This window comes from Cydia splendana, chromosome 5, assembly GCF_910591565.1.
Source record: "Cydia splendana chromosome 5, ilCydSple1.2, whole genome shotgun sequence".
Classification (NCBI taxonomy): Eukaryota; Metazoa; Arthropoda; class Insecta; order Lepidoptera; family Tortricidae; genus Cydia; species Cydia splendana.
In genome coordinates, this window is record NC_085964.1 from 22,206,661 (window position 1) to 22,221,184 (window position 14,524).

The window sequence follows — 14,524 nt, forward strand, 5'->3', positions numbered from 1 at the left end:
CCATCTCTCTGTTATCTCTTTTATTTTATATTTTAAGCAGTCGAGTGTCACCCCTTTGGGGGTTTGTAAAAAATAAACCTGTTCTTCTTTATCTAAGGACATAACGCAACAAGTACGAGGAGTGTTTTGGTATCAAGCTAAAGGGCTAATGTTAAAAAAAAAGAAAATTAAAGTTATTGCAATGCAACCCGACCAATATCTGATATTTTTGACCATTTTTTTGGACACGAATGATTCCGTCAAATAATTTTTGCCGAAAACCGTCCTTTCCCATTTACAATACTGCATGTAATTGAGGCTACGCGCTGGCAACACAAGCAAAAAACAAATTATAAAAACCAAAAAGCCAAAAACTCTATGACCAAATCAGTGTCATGATGAAATTATTATGTAGTTAGTGAATTTGTGTGAATTGTTTGTTTTGTTACAATATGCTCAGAAATAACAATGCCTTCTAGCAAAAACTTATAGTTTTTGCCGTAAAATGGTATTCTTCTGCTTGAAACGAAAACTTTGCAACCAGTACTTGGGTCACAGAACTAATACAAAATGGAAACTAAAAAGGACAAATGGGAGGCTCTCGCCACCGTGAAAGCCTTCGATTTAGGTAAGGAATATTTAAGGTTTAAACCAGCCCCTTTTGTTTAGAGAACCATGCAACGTCTTTAATTTTACCACGCAGTTAACAACAACCTTGAACGTTTAGACTAACGGTACCTATTCGTCACGATCATGATTTAACTATAATCCCACAACGTAAAAAACATGAATAAAACTACGTCTAGGAATTGTTTAAATGTTTTCCCGCGCAGTCAAATATAATTCTGTAAAAAAGTGTCTCCACGGATACAGGAATTAACCTTACTATAAGTACTGTTCTTCCTGTTTTCTAGTATTTTCTACCATGGCACATGGTATGACTTAATTGTATTAGTATGTTTAGGTGTGTTTAACGTATTTTATAATTTATAGGCTACTAGTACTAATATTACTAATATTCTAGTATAAAGCCCCATTTAGACAGTTCAAAAAATTGCAATATTCAATACATTGCTTACTACAGACTACAGAGTACAATGAATTCAGTCTATTGGCCAAATACCGCAATGTAACGAAAATCGCATGCCAGTTCTTGAACCTTCTAAATGGGGCTTTAGAAAAGAAATATACTGTCAACTTGCTTGATCTCACAATGCACAATCAATACTAGAATATTAGATCTCTTTGATTTAATTTAAGAGTTAAGTAAATTTAACCAGTAGCATTCATTAAAAATGTATGTTTTTTAATGTTATTAGGTATTATTTATGATAAAATGATTTAAATTACTAATAATTATTGATCATTAGACCTAAATCAATATACATATATATCTTATCTTTATTGAAATAGATAGCATCAATTTCATCATCGCTTTATCTAATTTCAGGTTTAAATCAAAACAGCCAACATGAATACATACTGCACCAGAGTATGCAACAAGTAGAAATAGTACAATCTGCTGCCACCACACCTATCAGTCTCCTTATCCAGTCCCTCGTCAAACAGCTATGTGCACTCCTCGAGAAAGACATGACCAGAGCGAACCAATTGTACAACACTATATGTGAGAAACTGCACAGCATGCATCTTATAGATGACTCATACGCTATGGGAGAGTTTGAGGCCATGAGGAGCCAATACCAACGGGCTCTGTACCAGCTAGTTACCGTGGCAACTGGTTCTGAAATACCAATAACGATACCAGCTTCATGGCCGATCAATCAACCATCTTGCTTAGAATGGTCCAGGTACCATAGAGAATTTGATGAATTATACTACATCGCTGGCGGAGGATTCGGTAGCGTTTTCAAAGCCAAACACAGATTAGATGGAGTTGAATATGCTGTGAAGAAAGTGTTCATCAAGTCTTGTGACATTGACTCAATAATGACTCATTTGGCCGAAGTTAAAACACTGGCTAGTTTGAACCATCCTAATATAGTTAACTACAAAGCCGCCTGGCTTGAACCGATGATAGAATCTAATGTGACAAAGAAGAAACGTAAATATCAAATGGACATGGACAGTGATGAGTTCTCAGCACTCAACTCCAGTTTGCTATCTTCAAAGCTTAATTTAGTTAAGTCTTTTAAAACTCATAACTCTAAGGAACTTACCAAGCATCACAGTCAGTCCGATTTCATTATTTCGTTCAAAAACTCAAGCAGTCAAGAGCAATCTGATAATTCTATAGAAGATTTTGATGAATCCGAGAGTGATGAGGATTCCGATACTCCTCAAGAAGAACAAGCCGTTTGCAAACTTTTCGACAGCAAAGAGTACGAGAACTGCTCACGAGTAAACTTAAAATGGGCTACACTGTACATCCAAATGACATTCTGCAAGCAAACACTAAAGCAATGGCTTGACGACCGCAACAACCTAATGTCTACATCCCGTAAGAGTTCTACGGATCTGTCTTCAAGCGATGACTCTGGTTTTGACATAACACCGGACACAAAATACCCTGTAGCGTGGGCACATATTGATGTTCTCATAGATATGTTCACGCAGTTGGTGAAGGGGTTGAATTATATACACTCTAAAGGTATAATCCACCATGATGTAAAGCCTTCCAATGTGTTTGTGGCGCAGAGTGAGACAGGAGTGCTGGTGCAGTTGGGGGACTTTGGGCTGGCGTGTCCACTGCAGCAGTCGCATAGTGGATTAGCGCTGGGTACACACTTGTATGCAGCTCCTGAGCAGTTGGAGGGACAGTGCAACCCTAAGGTAAGTTTTATATCCTTATAAATTATTAATTGCAATTTCTTATCTCCTGCTGTTGAATTATCTCCATTTATCAAGACTTTTTATGAGGTTTGTTTATGAGTAAGTAGGAGCTCTTTAAAAAACGAGTGGACAGATTTTTAAAGAGTTCGCAACACACTTCTGCGTAGGCCACTTACAATCAGGCACAAAGTGTAAAGATTAAAAACCTAGAGTTTTACATTACTATTACACCAATAGGGATAAAATTTGGTTATTGCAAACTGTGTGATGGGTGATGCCATCAGGCCCAAGAAAATTCCTTTTTTTTTTTCAAACAGGCATTTGTTGTTTTGCATTCTTCTAGTTTTTGACCCTGTTGCACATTTAACAATAACATCAACAAGTTTGATCGCCTTTTTGCTTAATGATTTGAGTATGCGATGTATTGTGCTCAAACGCCTCATAAAAACCAGAACAGGCATCGAACTCTAAAACCTCAGCCACAACTGATAAATTATATGTGTACAACGTGATAGACGATTCTGGTAGTTTCGTAATATGTAGGTAATGTTGTTCCTTTATACAAACGTGCGTTTCATTCAACGTTACACGAGTACGTACTCGCTATTTAAGTATTGATCGTGCTTCAGAGGTCATACCCTCATACCTTGAAAGTGCTAAATACTACCTGTTGTTTTGTTCTGGTGATCCAAGGTTGTTAAGTACAATGTGTTTTTGTTTTATATTTATTGTAACAAAGTAGAATCTTTATTGTAGAGACACAAGCGAAGGAAAAACTGCAGCACATGTCCCTTGCTTGTATGCAGGCTCAGCCTCTAAAGGCCTCCTCATGTTGCAACGAATTGCATGCGATTTTAGATAATTGCCGGCTAACTAGGTGCAACAAAAATCGATCGGACAAATGCCGCATTGTAACGTAAATCGCATGCAATTATCGGTGACGTGAGTGGACGTGATTGGTGGCCTTAAATTCGTATTGTTTTAACATTGTCAATTACGCGAAATTTCGTACATTTCGGTCTACCGTGAAAAGTAGACGTAACATGGACGTTCAAAAACCATATGTAAAAAAGGGAATGGTTAACAGTATACTACTGGCTTTCATGTTCGTGCATGGCTTGCGCCACAGTGGGTTTCCGAGTAAATAAATGGATCGCAAACAAACATGTATTAAAAAAATATTATATTTTTTCCAGAGTGACATGTACAGCCTCGGCATCATCCTCCTCGAAATGATAGAGCCCTTCAGCACCGACATGGAGCGAGTGAAGACCATCACAGACCTCCGGAAAGGCCAGATACCCGCCCATCTCACTGCCAACTACCCCAAAATTGCCCACATCATCGGGAAACTGGTCCAACGACGCCCAGCTAAGCGACTTGATACTAGACAACTTCTAGAAGAACTTAAGACCCTGTCGGAAAATAAGGATGAAACTATCAAGTCATTGAGAGAGGAATTGGCAGCGAAGGAAGATGAAATAGCGCAGTTGAAGATGATGCTGGCCAAATTCAGTCATAAATCTTAAAACAACGAAACACCAATTAGTGTACTTAAGTGTGTGTGTGTGTGTTATGTAATGCTGAGTGTGATCGGAGTGGGTATGTAGATTTTTAACTATGAATAGATTGTTATTGTACGGTCTGCTATCTTGCTGCACTGATGTTGTTTAAGTAATAATACAAGGTGTTTTTCTACCCTGGCTGTTCTGCGACTGCAACGTTATTAGTAAATCATGAGTACTATACAAATTTTAGTCCGATTTAGCAATTTCTTTACTATCTTGGGTTTACACTTTGCAGAATATAACTAAGGGTTGAAAATACATGATTCTGCGAGAATTACTTCAGTTACAAGGCCTAACTGGTCTGTTAGCCATCAAGTAATCGTGAACCATATAAAATCATCATCGAAAATTTAATATAAACCTACATTGCTGTAGAAATTTGGACTTATTGCAATCCTTAATGTCTAAACAATATAACTATCTACATAAAAATGATATTTTGCTATTAGAAAATTAAAAATGAAATATAATATTTTGTTAATCCGTCACATGGAGGAAAACTGGATCACACCTTATAATAGATTTGCTAAAATACCATCGCTACCCTATCTTCATCACCAAATAAACTTAACATCAGTGTATTGGTAAATAACTTAGATCTATGTCGTAGGCCGAGCGCGCGTGTGCACTTATTGACATGATTTTAAAGGCTATTTTTGGTTAACCGCGTATAAACAATTACTATTACTGTACTGTAGTTACTTCACTTGTAATTGCTAAGTAGGCACCTACAGTATTAATAATTATATACCTATATTTTTTCCTTATATGTTTATTCTTGGAGATTATTTTTTGCTGATACTTGTGTCAAAATTCTTTTCATAGTCTTGTTTTTTGTTCCCAAAAAATGTGACAATTAGTTTTAAATTTTTCTCAAGAGAATTATAATCTACAGCTAGAAAGACATGCAATAGCACTCAACTTTTTTTATTTATTTGATAAAAGACAAAAATAGAAGCGTGACAGAGTGGTCAGAAACAAGAACACGAAAAGAATTGTTAGGCCCCCTCATACGCACCCGCGCATTTTCAACGCACCTTAAAAAGCGCTTGAATCGGTGCGCACGCTAAATTCGATTTAACGACCAACGCTTAAAATCCAATATCGCTTGATAAAAAGCGCCACCGCTATCGTGTAAATAAATACACATGTATCCATTTGTGTCATTCAAACGCTTTTTTAACGCGCGTTGTAAAAGCGCTCGTGCTAATGATGCCTTATAATATTGATTGTATAATCGTCGTTGCCGCTTACCAAATCTTATATGTGCGAGATCTTAATCAAATGAATTAACACCTTATGTATTTTGTTGCTAGGTAACTATTTGTCAATCAAAAATCGAACACATATCAGGTTTGAAAAGCGCAACGACGTTATGTAGATTCATATTTGCTTTATTGTTACTTAACCTAGGTAACCTTACATCATTACATTACACTTACCTTACTTACTTACCTACTTCGATCAGATTTTTTTGACATGCTTTCTGACAATTAATAAAACAACAAAGTTTTAAGTTATGGATTTTATTTACAAAAAACATTAACGCATGTTCATAAATTATTGCCTTAGTCTAGTTATATTTACAGTCTTAAAGTAATTCGAATACGGGGCTGAAAGTACCAGTGGTTAGAAATTTAAATGCTTTTTTTCTAATACTTGCCCACCGTTTACTCTTTTCAAACAGTTTTGAAACGTTAATCTTAATGTATATTATTCAATACTTTGTAAGAATATTACTGGGTAAGATAAGAAATTGTAAACAGTGATAGGTTTAGGTCACTTTTCTAATAATTACTTTCGGTACTCATCCTCAAAAAAACCTTGGCCCCATCTATGATGTCTATGGACTCAATAACGTTTTTAAAGTGTACAACTATATGACACTTGACACTGAGCGCATTATGTCATTTGTCATATTTTTTCATTTGTTTTAATTTTTTCAAACAACACTTAAAATTATTTTTATTTCACGGTTTTTCATTTCGGTAAATCTCATAAATTTTATGAGCCATAGACAACAGATGAGCATTTTTTAAATCAGGATGGAGACTAAGCTTCACTGAAGCTAATTTGGCGGGTAACCTGAAACTTATCTGCCGTCGTAGCCATTTTAAAGTAATTCTAACAAACCATTTACCAATCATAAAACCACGTTACTGGGTGCAAACAGGTCAAATTTACCCGATTTGTTACTAATTACCAAGAAACTGCTTACATTCCGAAACTTTTTTCGAAAAAAGTTACGAAATGGAAACATTTAAGTCCGTTTAAACTAACTCTGCATCGACTTTGAAGTGACGAAGTATGAAAGTGCCTCTCAAAACGTAATATTTTCATAAATATTCGTTCATGAGCGTTTCTTTTATTTTTTGCCATTTTTATATATAGTGACCTTTTTTACCACTTGTGTTATTTCTACTTAGAATCACGAGCTCTTTCGATTCTAATGGGATAAAAAAAATGTCCCAGAGTTTTTTTTCTATTGTGTTACCATTTCCCCATACACGTTGTATGGCGGTAACAAAAAGGAAATTTTGAAAAATGTATGAAAATGTTAGGACACTTTTTCTCCTATAAGGATGAAAGGGGCTCGCGATCCTGATTAGAAATAACACAAAAGTGGCCAAAAATGTCACAATATACAGTGTGGAAAGATAAGTCGGGCCCTGGAGGGAAACTACCTTAAAATCCTTAAGCTGGCTCATTTTACTTACAGGAAACATTCCTTTATTTTTAAAAAGAAACAAAACTGCATGCCCGGGACTCGAACCGACTAAAAATTCCAAAAAATAAAAACTCGCAATTTTATTCTACTAGTCGATACAGTTAATGTTAATGATAACATTTCTCCAAGAAACATTAGGTCTTACACTCGTCTGTCGTACAAAATGTCCAAAAAATCTAATATTTAGTACTCAAGATTTTTTTAGACAAGCCAAATTGTAGAAAAAAAGAAAAATACTTTGAATGCAGTTTTGTTTCTTTTTAAAAATAAAGGAATGTCTCCTTCAAGTAAAATGAGCCAACTTAAGGATTTAAGGTAGTTTCCCTCCGGGACCCGACTTTTCTTTCCACCCTGTATAAAATGGCAAAAAAAAGAAACGCTCTCATAATGACATTACCACACTTTGCCTTACAGAGTTTGCTTGGTCCGACTCTACTTTTAGTTTTTACACATCCCCGCTGCAACGCACGTTGCCTTCTCAGAATACTTCGTCTCTTTCCAGCAAACGCGAGAGAGAGACAAATCCTCTATTTTAGTATCGTACTATCCTCTTGATGTGACCTGCCCAGTGATTCAAGGTTCAATAAGATTCATTGTCTATGGTATTTACGTTCGCGCCACAACGCAGATAAGTTCAGGTTTACAAGATGGCGGCTACAGGATGGTGTCGACCGCGTGGATGACGCCGTTGGTGGCCGGGATGTTGTGGGTTATCACCTGCGCGTTGTTCACTTTTATGCGGCCTGCGGACAATTGCAATGATTGGAAAACATGTTCTAATGAAATTGTTGCATTTTGGGAGAGTGGGGTTAGATTAAAAGGGTTGGTTTCAGTTTAAACACTGTTTTAGAATAGTTAAACTAGATGGTGTTGTAGAATATCAAGGGGTAAACACAATCTAGCTATAAAAACAAAAAGCGTATGACTACGTTCAGCGCCATGTACAGCTGTTAAAACACTACTTCAATATTTTACACTTCTTTTTATTATTCTTCCGTAGTCTATGGTTATGTCGATGCGTGCGAATTCGAATGTATTTAAGAAACAAGGTTTTGTTCTCTATAAAGTCTAAAAACTCACCAGCATTCTTCTGTAGTGTGAGCGGCGTGGCTTCCTCCATGGAATTCCTGAGCTGATAATACCGCATGCCGGCGCTATATAGCGTTCCTGGCAACACGTGCCGCGCCACTAGCGCTCGCGCAGCACTCTTTTCTGAGTAGCGCGCGAGTTCCGTCGGGGAGAGGCGGGCGAAGGCTGCGTCGGTGGGTGCGAATACTGTGTAGGTTTTACTTTCTGGAATATAAAGAGCTTTATGAGGGACTCTTCATTTGAGCACTTTTGGTTGTAGGTGTTCTAAAGATAGGCACATCAGTTCCGCGAGACCGTTTGGTGCTAGCCGGGGTTCGAATCCACGACCAAGGCTACTAGCAGTAGGTGAGAATATTGGCCTAGTGTAATAAACAAAGCTGAAGTGAGACTCATAAGACACAAATTTCTCATCAAAAAAAAGATGAGAGAAAGATTTTAAATATAAGAAAAAAAATTGTAGTATCGCTTGAGGAGATGAGGAGGTATCTGCTTGATAAAAATTAGTTAATGGTAGATAGGTGTTTACCTGAAAGTGTATCCGCGAATCCGCTCGCATGTATGGCCTTTAGGAACGTGGTGAATCGCCTGTCTCTGTCAGCTTGCAAGGTCTGCACCAGGTCTCCAACCGGCAACGGGAACATCACCCGGTCTACTGCGTGCGCGATGCCCTGAAAGATAGATGATGAGGCAATTAGTTCTTACACTTCTCAGTTGGTCTGGCTGGGGGCTATTATGTTTATGACTCACAGTAGATGGTAAATTACTGGCTGTAGGATACACATATCTTTTCATTCTTATCCAAGACTCTAGGATAAGAATGAAAAGATATATTGAATGACCTAGAGTTGGGTTCCAGCTAGAAAAAGGCTATTCGCCTTTCTCCTCTTGAAGAAATTCGGCGACTGGTCACATTCATTGATCGACTAATTACTACTTACTTGCGGGATGTGTATATCCTTCTTCTCATCCAACACCCTCGCCCCATTGATGGTCGTCACCCGAACCTCGTTCCACTCGACGTCGTGCATGTCATACTGGTTGACTCTTAGTTGGGTGCCCGCGAGAGATACTCCGGTCATCTCGTCTTGGAGGGAACCGATGTCGAACGCTCCGGGGATCACGTGGTGCAGAAGAAGCTGAGGAAAGGGAATGTAAATTATGTATTTTGCTGGTCGCACGATGTTTTCCCAGATGTTTAATCTCTTGCCTATTATAACTTGCGTAACTAAATTATGAAGTTAAGTCTGTCTGTATCGAAAAGCTGGTCGTTTTTGATCACGTGTAAGAATGATAAAACGTCATTCGCTGTGGCTATAAAACTCAATCAAAAAATTACGATTACTTACCCCACTTAGCAGTCTCGGGTTGTCTCGGAACTTCTCCTCGGCTCGGTCAGGGCCTCCAAGCTGCACTAGCAGCGTCCTGAAAGCCTTGTCCGTCGGCGCGAAAATCGTATACGGCCCAGTCTCATTCAAAATCGTATCCAACCCTGATTGCTTCAAATACTTAGCAGTAGCGAACAACCCGTTTTCTTTCAGTATGTCCACTAGACCAGGGTTTGCTTGTCTGGAGAATTGAAGATGTGAACTGCCTTCATCCACGCTTGGAGGGAGTGAGCTTGATCCTATGACGACTAAATCTTCTCCTCTGTAAGAAGGCGTGGAGGTAACGTAAGATGGAGTCGAGCTTGGGAAGCTGTTCCTCGTTGATGGACTGAAGTTGTTTCTAGAAGCTACGAATGAAGGTGAAGTGGATTTAGCGACGTATCTTTCAGTTGTCGTTACACTTCTAGTTGTAGGCGTGTAAGTTTGAGGTTGATGAGTATTTCTCGTTGTCTGAGTAGTGCTTCGGTATGATGGTGTAGGTGTTGTGTGTATGATTGGGTTTGTATGGCCAGATGTTCCGTGGTTCGAAGTGGTGACAAAGCTTGAGTAGCTTGAAGGGTGGTGGGACGACTCGGCTATATAATCTGTAGTATCTGTGACTGGATTAGATGTCGTGGAACTGAAAATTGCGTTGGATATTTTAGTTGGTCCTGGAAGTTGGATTTCGCCTTTCTTTATCTTGTTTAAAATGTTTTCCACTTCAGGCCCTTCTTCAGTTTGTTGTCCGTTTGCCTTGACACCTTTCACTTTATATGAGCCATCGTCCTGTTCTTCAAGAAATACGAATGTGACTTTCTTCTTGTTTTGTATAGTGCTCGGTATTTTAGAAACTTCTTCAAGTTTTCCGTTGTCGGATTGTCGTATTAGTTCGAAGTCGGCACCGGGTGGCAAAACACCTTTTGTGAGATCATCGAAATTAATTCTGCTTTCTTTTTGTGGTGCAGGCGAGGCCATAATGTGTAAGTTTGATCCATCAGCGGTTATAGCGCCTTTAGGAATGAGATTGGGGTTATTCGTTCTTATAACTTCGAATTTCTGTCCGTTCAAAGATATCTCCCGCGACGTAAAGTTTTTCTCATTGAAGTCTTCCGGATTCTCAGCTAAAGCAACTTTTAGTTGTTTGAGGATGTCAGGTTTTTGAAGCAGCGCTACGCTTTTAGCTCTCAAGCTGTCGTCAAAGCCTTTAGTTTCGCTTTCTTCCAAAAGATTTTTGATTTCGTTGTAAAGTTTCTGCTTTTCCCGGTCTTGGGGTGGAGCTCTTGTTTTAGTTTGAGTCTTAGCTCTGGTCCTGTATCTAGGGGGGGCCGGGGTGGTGGTAGTGGTAGTAGTTGTTGTGGAGGTTGTGGTAGTGGGGTGCTGTTTCTCGTACATTTCGACAGCTTTCCTAAATAAATCCGTCTCATGCGCGAGAAGTGGTCTGCGCTTTTCCTGATTTCTGTTGTAGAAATCTTCGTAGCGTTCCGTGGTCGAAAAAGTGGGCAACGACTTTGTTGCCTGTTTGCTTACGAATTCCTCGTGAAGTTTTTCTACTTTCTCCTGTTGCTTTTGCTGTTGTTTTTGTACAAATTCTTGGTGTTTCTGGATAATCCGCTGTCGCTCTTGAAGCTCTTTCAGTTTTTCCAGATTCTCTTGCGATTGTTGTTCGAAAAAGTTTTGAATTTGAGATGTTTGTCCATTTGAGAAGATTGGGGCCTGGCCTAGAGACGATTGGAAGGGAATCTGGGCATTGTTAAGGTTTAGATTCTGTGGAGCAAGATTAGGAGCTTGTTGGATGGTAATAGGGCTTTGTTGGAATTGCTGACTCTGTGTGGGAGGCAGAGTTGGCAGGAAAGCCGCTTGAGTCGGCCTCTGCTGTCCGATGTTCACAGTGTTGCCTTGCAGGGGGTTGTTGAAACCGGTGTTCTGCTGGAGAGGTAGGTTATTCTGGAAGGTGGATAGAGTCGGTTGTTGTTGCAAGAGGTTATTTTGGGGGAGCTGTGCCAAGTTTTGTTGTTGAAAGGTATTTTGGATCGGAAGGTTGGGTTGGTTGAAGAATCCATTGTTGTTAAGGGGGAGGTTTTGTGCGTTGTTAGGGATATTGGTGGGTATGATGTTGTTGAACTGTGGAACATATGGCTGCTGGAACAGGGGTTGTTGGAACTGGAGGGCCGGGGCCGGGCTGCTGACCAGGCCTCCCTGCTGGAAGTTCTGGAGCGGCGAGTTGAGGCCGAATCTGGTCTGGTGCTCGTTGAAGCCGGCGTGCCCGAGCGTAGTTTGTCTTCTTCTGTCGAAGTCATTTTCTATCTGTAAAGAACAAGAAAGACGTAAATATTTCTGATAATCATACTTTGATGTCCTACAAAAGGTAAAAGTATTTTATTCGGTTTCTAGAAATACCAAGTTCTAATATGTGATATAAAATAGCTAATGCTTCCGCACTACATTATCTTTCGTACAGGCATAACACAGAACAGAAACATAATAATGCTCCTTTCCATGTCTGCATGCTCCAGTCGTTATATGGATTTGATAATTTAAATATACCGGTATAAGGTTTAAAATTGTATAATACATCAAAGTGCCGGTCTTTTTTCTCGGCGGTCTTTAATGATCCGGTGTGAGACATATAAAAGTGATACGTTGGTTATTAAAGTGATTTATAAGCGGACGACACGAGACAATTTCTATTTCACATTATTGAGATTGTGTGAAGCGAAATACTTATCAAAACTGCAGAGCATATGCATATGCATGATTGTGGTGCAACCCTCACGGCAATTAGCGACGCTAGTTTTTGAAGGTGACGCCAGTCGAATAGTATGTTGCAAAACACTTTACACACAATATTCAGGTTTCAGAACTATGATATCAATGTGATAATAAATATGCCGATTTTTATTTTGCTGTCGTATTTTGTTCGTCACATTTGGATAAAATTTGGCTAGTTTGAGAGCTTTTTTTGTGGAATAAAATACGAAATCCAAACATGTTCGGACCTATTCTATTTTCCGTTGATTTACAAAAATAAACCATAAGTTTTCATATTTTTAGGACATTCATACGGTGAAATTGCGCTTATATTGTACACGTACAGGATATAGTGCCATCTTTTCGAGCGATGGCGCCATACCTTTGGCCTATACTCGAGTATATGGCGACACTTTTTGACATTTAACAAATTTAACACATATCAGTGAAAGAACAAGAACAAAGTCAAATGGCGTTCTAAAAGTATTGGCAGGCGGATGAAAGATGGCACTAAATTTACTGTGGCTACAAAAATTACTTCGACAATCCGCCTCTATATGCCTGATTCGAACTTTAAGATACGTCAATTAAAAGATCTAAAAACGATATGGATTAGATGTTTCAGTGTCAAAAGTGACGTATTTGTTTGAAGAAACGTCACATTTGACACTGACATATCTAATCCATATCGTTTCTAGATCTATTCATTGACGTATCTTAAAGTTAGAATCGGGCTGTATACTAAATTCTCTTTGGTAGATGGGTACCAACCCTTGTTGATAACCCCTTATTCATAAAACTTTACATTTTACAAGCCTCAATTAGTTAATTAATGTTTTATTACTTTCTAATGAATTCATAAGTAAATAAAAGTAATCTGTAATAGATTAAGACAAACGATGTTTATTAAATAACGCCATATACTCCTAGCAGGGGCCTTACCATGATGTCCTTATTTTGCGATTCTTAAGGACCCAAACTGAATTGCTACGGGACGGAGTTATGCGACTTATACCGGGTGTGGCCTGTAACATGAGCAAATAATTAAAAAATAGATTGTACTCCTCAAACGGTGACACTTTTGTTCAACAACTTTTTAAAATAATGAAGTATTTAGACTCCCTATTTTTCATACAAAATAAATATTATCTTCAATGGACGCCATCGCCACGCCATATCATTGTGATTGACGTTGCTTGTCACGCCTTAAACATAACAAAATTCGCAATACATTGCGTCTTAGAATAAACTTTAAAGTGTATTAAAAATCAAACCACAAGTTATTTCTAAAAGTCGCTGAACAAATGTTGGTCAGTATGAGGAGTACAGCCTACTTTTAATTTTTTGCTCATGTTACAGGCCACACCCGGTATAGCTCCGTCCTTTAGCAATTCAGTTTAGGTCCTATGGTCCTAAACAGAATCGCAATAAGGACATCATGGTAAGGCCCCAGGTCCTGCCTGAGTGTGAATTAAGTAAATGAGAAAAGATCTGAATAGTGAATACTGACGTACTTAATCGCCGTGCAGGTAAATTGACTGTGTAATACTGCGGACCACGCTTAATGAGATTAAAACATTTAAAACGATCCATTTTGATGCTAGGATTTAATTAAATTAGTTTTTACATAATTTTACGGCAATTATGTAGAGTTAGAAGTGCGTTTTATTTAATTTCTACTATTTTATGTCGCACTATTATACCATAGGAGGGCATTTTCACTTAAAAGTGTACCATTTACTTTTTTTCGGAAATCCATCAACTTTTGGGTGAGTTCTACTCAGAATCACGAGGATTATCCATTTAAAAAGAAAAAAAAATGTATCCCAAAAAATGACAGTTTTGTAACGCATTTTGACATACATTTTGTATGGACCGTTACAATACTGACGCCCAATTTTTGTGTGAAAAACTGGGAACACTTTTTTTCTTTGTCTCATTCAATAGTACCTGGTTGTAATAGTAAAAGTTGATGGTTTTTCGAAAAAAAGTGAATGGTAGAGTAAGACCAAGCTAAGTCTTCAACGATTTTGATAGCACACGTAGTGCAAGTGTTATTTATACGTCATAATTTCATAGAAGTTTGAAGTTTAAAATAACACAGGCAATGTGTGTACTGTCAAAATCGTTGCAGACTTGTTGGTATAATTCTACATTTTTTTCTGAAAGCAATAATAATTGTAATTGCCTACTTTCGTTTTTAATTTCTACGTGTCAGCTCGTTTACCTGCTCTTGCATTTAAATCGGCTCGGAA

General features: G+C 38.2%; 2 protein-coding genes across 2 annotated transcripts in view; one reads left to right on the forward strand and one right to left on the reverse strand.

Annotated features, from left to right (window-relative positions):
• The first annotated feature begins 343 nt into the window (after positions 1–343).
• LOC134790935 (eukaryotic translation initiation factor 2-alpha kinase 1-like) lies at positions 344–5,856 on the forward strand. The gene is made up of 3 exons (XM_063761948.1): positions 344–607; positions 1,430–2,772; positions 3,969–5,856. The coding sequence occupies exons 1-3, from the start codon at positions 550–552 to the stop codon at positions 4,299–4,301; spliced, it is 1,734 nt and encodes a 577-aa protein (XP_063618018.1). The 5' UTR covers positions 344–549; the 3' UTR covers positions 4,302–5,856.
• The window catches only part of LOC134790912 (uncharacterized), a 35,541-nt gene continuing 26,245 nt past the window's right edge, over positions 5,229–14,524 (reverse strand). The window contains exons 2-6 of the mRNA XM_063761911.1: positions 9,504–11,825; positions 9,096–9,293; positions 8,684–8,825; positions 8,149–8,361; positions 5,229–7,811 (exon numbers count right to left, since the gene is read on the reverse strand). Of these exons, the coding sequence (XP_063617981.1) occupies positions 7,723–7,811; positions 8,149–8,361; positions 8,684–8,825; positions 9,096–9,293; positions 9,504–11,825 (2,964 nt within the window). The 3' untranslated portion in view covers positions 5,229–7,722. The remainder of the gene's footprint in view (positions 7,812–8,148; positions 8,362–8,683; positions 8,826–9,095; positions 9,294–9,503; positions 11,826–14,524) is intronic.